At 40.0% G+C, this 11307-nt stretch overlaps 1 protein-coding gene and 2 long non-coding RNA genes across 8 annotated transcripts; 2 read left to right on the top strand and 1 right to left on the bottom strand.

The window, feature by feature from the left end:
* The first annotated feature begins 1175 nt into the window (after positions 1 to 1175).
* Positions 1176 to 2006, top strand: LOC124195937 (transcription factor Sox-1-like). Its single transcript, XM_046590634.1, has 2 exons — positions 1176 to 1334; positions 1460 to 2006. The coding sequence occupies exons 1-2, from the start codon at positions 1332 to 1334 to the stop codon at positions 1760 to 1762; spliced, it is 306 nt and encodes a 101-aa protein (XP_046446590.1). The 5' UTR covers positions 1176 to 1331; the 3' UTR covers positions 1763 to 2006.
* A 585-nt stretch (positions 2007 to 2591) lies between these two features.
* On the top strand, positions 2592 to 7429 carry LOC124195948. Of its 6 annotated transcripts, none has more exons than XR_006875495.1 (8): positions 2592 to 2752; positions 2829 to 2923; positions 3615 to 3767; positions 4174 to 4430; positions 5126 to 5632; positions 5740 to 5805; positions 5897 to 6115; positions 6229 to 7429. It is a non-coding gene; the product is annotated as an uncharacterized LOC124195948 (long non-coding RNA). The 6 variants fall into 6 exon arrangements; XR_006875496.1 differs by having other exon boundaries at positions 3621 to 3767; XR_006875497.1 differs by having other exon boundaries at positions 3624 to 3767.
* A 763-nt stretch (positions 7430 to 8192) lies between these two features.
* Positions 8193 to 11151, bottom strand: LOC124195959. The gene is made up of 6 exons (XR_006875503.1): positions 10907 to 11151; positions 10033 to 10210; positions 9795 to 9947; positions 9356 to 9667; positions 8395 to 8518; positions 8193 to 8315 (listed from the first exon to the last, which is right to left on the bottom strand). It is a non-coding gene; the product is annotated as an uncharacterized LOC124195959 (long non-coding RNA).
* Between the last annotated feature and the right edge of the window lie 156 nt (positions 11152 to 11307).

The raw sequence follows: 11307 nt of genomic DNA on the forward strand, positions 1-11307 counted from the left end.
TGCATTTCCTAGTTCTGTTTCCCCCCCCCCCTAAAAAAATGTCAAACTGTTGTAAATAAGGTACACGAATAGCAGATCTCTTTTTTTTTAATTCAGTTGGGTCGAATATAACGTCGAAACAGTCGGATACAAATTTGAATGTATTTCTGTTGTGAGCATTTTTCAGCGATTTCCTCGATCTTCAATGTTGGGTATAAATAGTTAAATACTCGTAGGTCTAAAGAAGTCCATATTGTTAGCTGATAATTCTCTGTGGGTTACGTGAAACGAGTGGAAGATAAGTTGCTATTAGCAATTTATTGAATTTTCGTTGCTTGTAACTTTATTTTCAGTAATTTATTCCCCTACTCTTCCAGGTAGAGTAGAGAGCCAACAATATATAGAGTTAACTAACCCAAATACGGAGAAGGGAGGGGGGACTTTTAGGGGAAAACCGTTCATCTGTAACCACGTACCCGGTCGTACCCGGTACGCCAAGCTCCTTCAAGGTCCCAGTCGCCTATAACCTAATTATCCTTTGTACACAGGAAAAAATGCATATCCTTACCTAATACCAATGCAGTTTTCTGGGTATTATCTACCGCTATTACTTAATCATATTCCACAATCTGAATTTTCTGGATAGGCTACTATACCTTGCTATTATATATTCTTGTTCCCTTCTGGATGGATTTAGAGATTTTACAGATCAGTACTGTTTTATAAAGGAAATGGACCTTACTGCCAAATGTATAACCAAAAACTAATAATATTTAATCAACCGCATTTACAATATAGAATTTAATATTTGGAATATCGGATCGAAAAACTAGGTTATGTATACACTATGTAGCCTACCTGCCTTTCCGTGTAGGGTACTTTTACAACAAAGTGTATCTATCGGTGTAAACTGCACGTTTAAGTATCCATTGAGTTTGGCAAAGGTCGTTGAAGAAAGTGTGAATGGTTACGTCGCGTCCTCGTCGTACCTGGTACCACCCAGTCATAGTTTGATACTCCTTATGCGGCAGCCTCTATCGTGCGCATAAACGACGAACCGCGAACACGTATAGATAGATATTGGTTGAGGCCACAACTTGAACCTTTTAACCGCATCGTTTGTCTGACTTCCGTATAACGTGATGGTCATGCTATACTGTTCTCCTTTCCCTTGCATACTATGGACTGCATACTAGGGTATCCATACTATCCCTTGCATACCCTGGCGTATCTCCGGTGAATATAAAGAGCGAAAGTTTTTGAGCAAAAATCAGTTCGTCTTCGGCGCAACAACCAGCAACAACAAGATCATTCGATCTTCACCCACTCGCACTAAAATTCAAGCTGATAAAATGGTACGTAGGAGATTATTACGTCACTGTATATTGCGTTACGTATTACAAATCTACATTTAAAATATTGTAAAGCTGCATTTTCACATCTAGTTTCATCTAACATACGTATCTTTGAGGGTACATAGATCATGAAGGTGACATTGGCATTTCTACTGTGTTTGGTTACTTTGACGATTGTCAAAGGTGCTCCTTCACCAACTGACCATGAAGTTCTTGGCGCTGCTGTTATAGAAAATCAACCAGGTGAGGTAGCGGTAGTTGCGCCGATCGAATCTGCTGAATACGCTCAGCAGCCCTTTGAAGAAAATGAGTCCTTGGAACCTTCAGCCACTCACCATAAACGTTACTACTATCCTCATTACTACCCTCATTACTACCCTCATTATTACCCAAGATATCACTACCGCGGATACGGATACTATTACTAGAGGACTCTTTGATGGCTGATCAGTATTGCTTCAGCAGTAAAATCATCCACTACTTCTACGACACCATTTCTTCCATCAGTCGATGATACACAATCAATCAGCAATACTCGCCATGTAGTCCTTCTCCACCACTGACGACGAAACAAACGTGTTAAACTCTAAATCCTTTCCCCTTTTTTACTCTTTGTAGTCGCAATATTGTAATGCGCGACTTTTGGAAAAATAAAATCTTTTCAAGCATTGATTACATATCTACTAATTACTTAATGTAGTATTGAATTTTGGGAATTTAGACTGTCAGGGTTAAAACGTTTTTGAGTCTTTTTCTAATTTACTGTAGTTATAAGGTGATTTCTTACTTTTCTCATTTAGCCGGAGTCCTCGACTAGCACAACAAGGACGCCTCGTGTTTTTAACAGGGTCGAATTCCAACATATTTGCGAAAGGTTCTCAATAAGTTTTGAATGTATTATAATCTCCAACATGAGAGGCAAAGATTGGCTCTACTACTACCAGTACTACCTGCTATTTCTTTCAGGTAAGAGGCTCTTACTCTTCTAAGTACAAGATCGCTAGATATAACAGAGATACCAAATATCAAGAGCCTACCAAATACCAAATATCCACCACAGATAAAGACCAATATCTGTGCTATTTTCTGCTCTGATCCATAGATTTTCAAGAAGAAAGAAAAATAACAGAGCCATTTACTAGTAAGTAGTAAATGGCTCTGAAAATAAGAAATAAGCATGAAAGAAGAAAAATAAAATCAACACATTTGTTTAAAATCTGGCAATCAATACGATGAGCAGACGAATGTTCAGAACACTTCGCCTTGACAAGTAAACACGTGGCCTTATTGACTCCGCATTAAAACTTATTTGCCTATCTTTATTTGCAAATTAAACCATTTTGAAAAAAACTAGTGAACACCAAATAGCAAAAGATGCATTATAGTTAATTCAAGTTTAAAAATTCCGATTTCAGTAGGTGAGATAAACTACATCCCTTACCAGCCATTACATTATTCATTGTCTTTTGCTAATTCTGTTTTGTTTCGTCACAGACTAGATGAAAAAAGTTTGTGGACCACTTTCAGAGTGATAAGATGTACCGATAAACACTACCCGACTGACTCCAAATAATAATAGGACACTTACAGTAAATTTATTACGTCACTTAATTTCATTTTTTGTTTTTGTATTTTGTACCATTTTGAGCACAAGTCCTCATCATTGACTCTCCAAAGGTTTGTCTTCTTTTGTCACTTCGTTACTGAACCTTTTAGCTTGAGCAGAACACTTTTTTTTGCATTTTTCTGTAAAATTAGTTCTTTTTGTTCTTTGCGTTTGTTTCTCTGCGATCCGACTTCTACGTTTCTTGGAAGAAAAAATCTGGAATTGTATGAAGTAATATTTTCTTGTTTCAATTTTTGCGCATCGGCGTACGAATCAGGTGACGAAGCTTTTCTGCTTAAAATCAGGGCTTTAGACGCTTGACATTGTCACCTTGACATATGCAGATTAAACGAATGGGTGCGAAATGTTACGCAAAGTCTGTGATAACATTGATATATTCGATGTCGATGTTCTCATCTCTCGAGGCTCTTATCTCTTGAGAACTGCCATCAAAATCTGATTTCCCATCAAGCTGCCGAATTTTCTAAGGTGGTTTTAAACGCCAATGTTATGGGTCTAACAATGTAATGAGGTATTTGCTTTGCCTTAGCATTATTCGAACAGCGTGTTATGGATAGTGGTGGGGTTCGTGACCGTGAAATCATACCCGATTATTAATGCCTTAAAACCATTTTTTTTATTTTTAACATAAAAAATGTTTCTGTTTTTCTTAGTTATAGCAGCATAGAAGATTCCCGTTGACGGGATTCTACTGCAGACTTGGCCATTCCTGGCAGGTGACAACCTCGGGTCAAGTACTCAACTGGTTTCTTGTAACAATACATGGGAATTAGGAAGACGGACATCACAGTGGACTACAATCACCGGTAAATAAATTCAGTGTTTTCATCTGGCATGAAGGGTAACGTAAATGGGGAAGCGTCGTTGGTTGCACAAGCAGGTGGGTGTGTACTATTTCATTTACCACTTTATCAACACCGCAGTTAGGTTGAAAATTCTCGTACCAAGTGTTCAGAATTCAAATTGATTAGTCTACCATGGAGAGTAGCCAGGATTTAGATTTTCCAATAAAAAAAAATCAAAGTCGAGTCTGGGTGAAACTGTAGAACGTTTCACTTTAGAACGCACTTTGCCCTTTGGCTACTACTCTTTGAATCCCCCCTTTTAGTTCCTTAAGAAAGTCTCATACTCTTGATTTGATCTATTCCATGTTGTCGCTGCAACCTTGTTTGAAAATAATTGGCTTAAATAAATGTCTTTTCTCATTTTCAGATTAATCCTTCGCCGTTGTTTCATCGCAGCGATACCGCACAGCATTCAGTGATTTCAGTCAGCAATACTGCTCACCGACGTGCACTCCTTTCGTCACCAGGGGAGGTGGCTATAGGGCTGTAGAGGAGTCTGACGTGCTAAAACTAGCATTATGCGACTACCCAACCGACTAGGCCTACAACCGATGGCCTCACTCGCCCACTGTCTCCTACTACCCCTGCTCTCAAACACAGCACAGAGTTTCTTCAGAATGTTGCGTAAGTTTTTTTTCCTTTGTTTGTTATAACTTGTTATTTTAATTAGTTTCGATGAGCTAGATCGGGGGTCGTTTTCATAGTACTGTGTAACACATTTCTTGTTTACTAAGCTATAGATCGCTATACCATAACTTGGATCGTTTTCAGCTGTCAGATTTCGAGGATCGAGGAGCAGGAAATATCTTTGTGTTTTCAAAATTAAGAACGAATGTATTCAAGGGAGCACTATTTTTTAAATCGAACTGAGTTCTTTATTAAACAATGAATTTAGATCTCGGACATTTAAGAGATTTCGGTTGTTTCAATTAACTTCAGCAATTTAATGCTGTGGTTGGACTGCGGGGGCTTAGTAGACCGTAGTGCCGGTGTAAACCGGAACATTTTTGGTTGGGGCAGTGTATCTGGGAGCGGTGTAATTGGGAGTAGAAGGATTGTAAGTAGGAGCGGAGTATGTGTTAGCTTTATAGTTGGATGCGACGTATTCGGGGTACTTGGCTGCACAGGTGTACTTGACGTCGGCAGTGTAACCGTATTTTTAGAAATATTTTTAGAATAAGACTCACTTCGTATTTGGAATGGAATATTTATTCATTCACCGAAGAAACGAGTCAAATGACTCAAAGTTAATTAGTAAAAAGTGAACAAAGTTTAAGCTATAACCATTTGGTATTCATTTTGATAATGGTTGTTTGTAGACCCATCCCAGCAACGTCAACCTGCAGGAGGAAGGGCCAGTTTACATATCTTTCATAATCGAAGGTCACGGAGATCATACGTAAAACGTGCCATGCAGTGGGGGAGAGGTTGGGTGAGAACGGGATGTGTTAGAAAACGAAAACCATTTGGTATTCATTTTGATATTGGTTGTTGCTGACCCATCCCCAGCAACGCCCACCTGCAGAAGGAAAGGCCAGTTTCCATACCTTTCATAATCGAAGGTCACGAAGATCATTACGTAAAACGTGTCATGCAGTGGTGTAGAGGTTGGGTGAGGACGACACGTGTTTTTTGCTTCATTATCAAGCAGGTACAATAGCCGCAAGGCTTGAGTTGAGAAGTAAGGGTGAGGAAAAAGTCGTATAAAATGAGAGAGAAAAGGCGACAGAGATCAGTCGAAAGAGTATCTCCGACACGGCAACAAGCGCAGTGCATTTCTTGTCTCCACCGGCCTTCTTCATCGCATTATCAGTTCGCAATTATGGGTAAATTTTCTGTTGTTACATGTAGTTGTATCGATTAAAATGTTTTTAAAAATAATTGTTAACATGCCAGTTATTGAATATCAATGTTCAAATTTATTGTCTATCAGGTGAGTGAGCTTCTCCGACACTTCAACAACTGCATCCTTCGTCGTATTACCAGTTCATAATGATGGGTAAATATTTTGTAATTTCACATGGAATTGTGTATACATTTTTATTTTCTTCTATTTGATAATATGCCCGTTATTGTTGAATATTGTGTAGTAAACTATGCCGTCTTGCTGCAGTGCTGCTATTGGTTGCTGTATTGCTGATGGCGAATATCAAGAAACAGCAGCGAAAGAATACTCTACCACGCCGCCTCCTTACTAAACAACAGCGTCAACACCTACTGACTATACGAAGGCCTTCAAGTCCTACTACACCACCAAGGCTCCTGAGTATTAAACTGCAACCTACGCTGCTCCATCTTTGAAAACATGGGTAAGTATTCTGTTTGTTTATTTTACATTGAGTTGTGAATCATTCCATATTTTTCTATTTTTCAATTTATTAGTTATAACTGAGCATTAATGTTCAAATTATTTTCCGTCTAGTTTACAATGGCGTCGTCCTGCGTTTGATTGTTGTATCCTTGATGGTTGGGTCGACTACTGGTGTACCGATGTTTCGTGGGTATGGTGGATACCAAACCTCAACGCCGGCGTCTTACCACACAACGACATTCGCAACAACCGAATACTACACCACCAAGGCTTCTGATTATTACACCATAACTTATGATGTTCCAAACTACTACACCGAAGCCTTGGAAGTATAATTCTGCCTAGTACTACACCACGAAGGCAGCGGAGTACTACACCACGAAGGCAGCGGAGTACTACACCACGAAGGCAGCGGAGTACTACACCACGAAGGCAGCGGAGTACTACACCACGAAGGCAGCGGAGTACTACACCACGAAGGCAGCGGAGTACTACACCACGAAGGCAGCGGAGTACTACACCACGAAGGCAGCGGAGTACTACACCACGAAGGCAGCGGAGTACTACACCACGAAGGCAGCGGAGTACTACACCACGAAGGCAGCGGAGTACTACACCACGAAGGCAGCGGAGTACTACACCACGAAGGCAGCGGAGTACTACACCACGAAGGCAGCGGAGTACTACACCACGAAGGCAGCGGAGTACTACACCACGAAGGCAGCGGAGTACTACACCACGAAGGCAGCGGAGTACTACACCACGAAGGCAGCGGAGTACTACACCACGAAGGCAGCGGAGTACTACACCACGAAGGCAGCGGAGTACTACACCACGAAGGCAGCGGAGTACTACACCACGAAGGCAGCGGAGTACTACACACAACACAGCAGCTGCTAATTCGTACTTCGTTGAACTGGAATAAACCGAGGCTCTAGTTTACTACACTACAATCTACGCTTCTCCCAGGTACTCATAGAAGCCCCAAAGTACTACATCGACGAGACCTTATATTGCACTTCAACCCCCGCTGCCCACCGAGGATCCCAAGTACTACACCACTACTTACGCTACATCCACCTACTACAACGAAGCTCAGAAGTCACTACTCTGCCCCGAGTTACTACACCACTAAGACAGCCGAATATTACACCACAAACTACGCTTCCGGTTCTTACTACAAGGAGATTCCTAAATACTAGAGCAAAAATTTTCTATTTAATTTTTTTTATATTTGTCGGTCATATGGTCATTGGTCACTGGGAATTAATTGTTATCTTCAATGAGAAAATAAAAATTTTAATGCGGGTAATTTTTTTGTAAGACTATTGTTAGTAACTTCAAGCCTGTTAACATTGCGGCAGGTGTCTATTGGTGTTTAACTTTTTCAAAGCCAGTATCCAGTGTTGTGATACGTCTGTTTTATGTTTACTGCCTTAGACGCTCTGCATACGGACGTATTCTTGTGTTTTGACGAAGTTTCAAGGGGGTAGGTTACGAAAAACACATTTTAAACTGTTGATTTTTGCAAATCTTAAAGGTAAAAGGCATTGGCTGATCTTTGTGCAAATGAAACACTTTGAAGTTGAGAAAAATATATTGATACAATTCCTAAACAATACTTGGGATAAATTAAGAAACAATGAACAAAAAACTTATAAAAAGAATTGTGTTATATTGTCCCACCACCTCCCACAATTCCACCACATTTTACAATCACATAAATACATACATACATACACTTAGTTAACCCGTTGGCTGCCACGCCATACAACCCGTAGGTTGTTTTTCTACTACTCTACGCGCCACGTCAGAAGGATCCATGACCAAGGAGGGACTTGCCATTGCTGACAAGTCCGGGCTGACACGGTGACAGGAGAAGATGGAATGCACAACCTCTAGAATCCATCACCGTATCGACAAGGGGGAAGTCCCTATGGTGCATTGCCTAACAGGCGCCTTGCGGCGAATTTTGGGCTGGTGCGACTGTCCGACCCCGCGGCATGAAAACCACGAGACCGAACAGCGCGGCCCGTGCTAAGGAGCTAGGGGAGAACAAAGGCGTGGCAGCCAACGGGTTAACTAACACTAACACAAACGAAATAATACCAACAATACGATGATCCACGTTGATGACGAGTCTGAGTGCCGGTCGCGATTGTCCATTTCCATTGCCAGAAGTATTTTGTTGGCGCCTTCTAATTCAGATAAAAAAAATTGGATTAGAATACAATACACACAACCTAAATGTGAGTAACTTGTAAATGATGAACTTACATCCATTCACTCCATCGAGTTTCGTTCGCACCAGGAGCAGGGGCAACATCAGACGGAGACCGGTGACGATTTTTAAAGATGAGAAAATCCATCTTCTCGAGATCTTGACGTCTCCTCTCATTGCCTGAATAAAGACAAAATAATTCTTATTAATTGACATGCCAATAAAAGTTACATAATAGTCACATAGACATAATACATATAGGTTCATGGATCTGTGTTTTTTTGCTCAAAACTTCAAAGGCGCGCTTTAAATTGCTTAAAATCTACCTAACAATATTGAGAACTGTACACATAACAAAGCTCACTTGCTAGTCTTTTAAAAAAATTCCGGAAGTATACCGGAAGTAACCACAGCGCCTCAACCATTGAGCTGTCGTCAAATTAAACCACATATTCGTGATCTCCATAAAATTTGGGGTCGATTAAGTGTAATTTAAACGAAATCCAAAATTTGGCCAAAATCGAGAATTTTCCTGAACTATAGTTCAGGAAAATTCTCAAAACCGGAAGTACGCGTACGTAAAAAACAGAACATGAACTTTACGACAAATTTTACGAGGATCACGAATATGTGGTTCTTTTGTGCGTCAGATCAATATTTACTAAACTACGGACTGAAATGAGAAAACCGGAAGTAGAAAAAAAAACACATTTTTTAAAATCTAACAAGTGAGCTTTGTTGGTGGAATAGTTATCGTCAGTTTTCACTAAAAAATTTCCACACAACAGCTGCCGATAAATGTTTAAAGAGATTTGCAAAGTACTGAAACTGACTGTTTTGACAGTTGAAAATTATCGAAAAGCCATCTAGCGTTAGAAAAAAAGAAACGTCTAAGTAACTCTTTGGCGCGCAAGCAGGGCCTGATTTTGGAATTATAATATTGCACAGACAGAGAGTTTAACGCAAGTAGATTATTACTAGTAGATAATCTACGAAAGTTAGTGAATTGTTGGTTACCTGGGCATAATCCCGTGGTCAGTGACTGCAGGTGTGTCACAGGCAGCGAACGAAAGCGAACGCTGAAGTGAGCTAACTCGCCAGTGAAGCAAGAAAAGTCTAGCAGCAAAAGAAGCAGTGAAGCTGGATGAACAGACGTCGCGAGGATAAGGATGGAGCAGAACGCTGGAGGAAGTCCCTCTTCTGTCATAGACAAAAGCAGGCGTTGGCTCAAGGATCTCCATTTCAGAACCAAGCAATTCCAATAAAGAAACTGCGTTGTAGATTGATATTGGCGGTCGACTCGTAATCACAGCGACGTAACAAATAGTTCTGAAAAAAAAACGAGAGAAATTAAAGGGAAGCTAAAAAAAATAAGATTTGTGTGTCTTACAAAAGCTGTTCAAGTGGTCATAGCTTTACTAAATTTTTAAGCAAGAACATGGAAGTACACCTTTACCTCAATCTGTGTAGGTGTCCTGCTGGTCGTCTCTTATCGTTGTGAAGTGGGTGCTGCAGGGAATGGCACCAGCAATTCAATTTCACGACTCCATCAACCCCACCAACAAACACATTGATCAAAGGTGTCAATATTTTTCAGGCAAGAATGACCCTGTTAAATAAATAGGGGTGAATTTTAAGATTATCTTCTTCCGTCAATGAATGATGAGGTAGTAAGATCAAAAAGCTATGCTTACCTAAACCATATTCCTAACAGGCCACAACTTTTGGGCAAAAAAGTTGGAATTTTTGCAGCCAAAGATGTGAGAAGATGACAGATGAAGCTGAAGATGTGAGTGACAGGAAGTGTCGAGCAATTTGTTCATGAAATAGGGTACATCTTATCTGATGACTATCAGACGGCAGGTACATTTTCTAGAATTTTTAAGAACATTAGACAGTTAGTCAAGAACACAGCGAGTGATAAAAAATTTGCTACTGTGTAGTTGGAATAATCACTATTGATAATTGATTGATTTTGCGCGGTAAAGACATACAAACCACGAAAACAGAAAATAACACAACTCTTCACACTTTTCACCATTTTTAAGAAAAATAACACCACCACCATCTATCGTCACAATGGACAGTCACCTTCAAATTTCTTGACGGATCAAAGCAGAGAAGCTGCAGAGAAGCGAGAGTTATAAAGATACAGTGACATGTTTTTCTCTGGCCAAACCGGCTGAAATCTGAATGTGAACTGTGAACTAATGGACATGGAATAATACAATGGAAAGTCATCTTCAAATTTCTTACCAAGTCCGGAACTACCCCGGAATCTGGAAATGATGAGCGATAGCTCGTCAGCTACTCAACCATATTGAGCTGACATCAAATTCTAGTATATCTGATTCCCACGAAATTCGGGATCGAAGTAATGCTTTTGGGCTAAAATCTAGATTTGGCCAAAATCATGAATTTTCTTGAACTCTAACTCGACTTATATTATACGTTATTTTTCAAAATTCAGTGATTTTCCGATGTTTTTACAGTCACATGAAACTGCTGATCTTAGTTGGCTATTTAGAGTGACTGCAAGGAATCATAAATAAACTGTTGTGTATTCACCTGGGTGTTTTGAGGAATGAATGAAGACTTGATGATAACGGTCGGTCGAGGAATTGACAAATTGTTTCTTGTTTTTTAAATAGACCCTGCATTAGTCACCACAGGGCTGTTGATTGAGTTTTCGGTGTCGACTATGGAAAACCAAAACTCACTAAATAAATTTATACCAGAAAACACACAGTAACAAATGTTATAACAGCGTTCTTTTCGTGTCCAACACTCGCAAGTCTCAAACTCAAATGAAGAAGAGCAGACGACGAACAGAAAACAAAAATAACAAAACGCCATCTGTTTTCGAGAAAGACGATTACCAGTTGCTTGCAAGCGATCAGGCATGACATCATTTCTCTTGTATGACTGAGAATTGGAGTTCTTTCAAATAGGATAAGTCATGGGGTAAA

The sequence above is a fragment of the Daphnia pulex genome, chromosome 1 (assembly GCF_021134715.1).
Source record: "Daphnia pulex isolate KAP4 chromosome 1, ASM2113471v1".
NCBI classification, from domain to species: Eukaryota; Metazoa; Arthropoda; class Branchiopoda; order Diplostraca; family Daphniidae; genus Daphnia; species Daphnia pulex.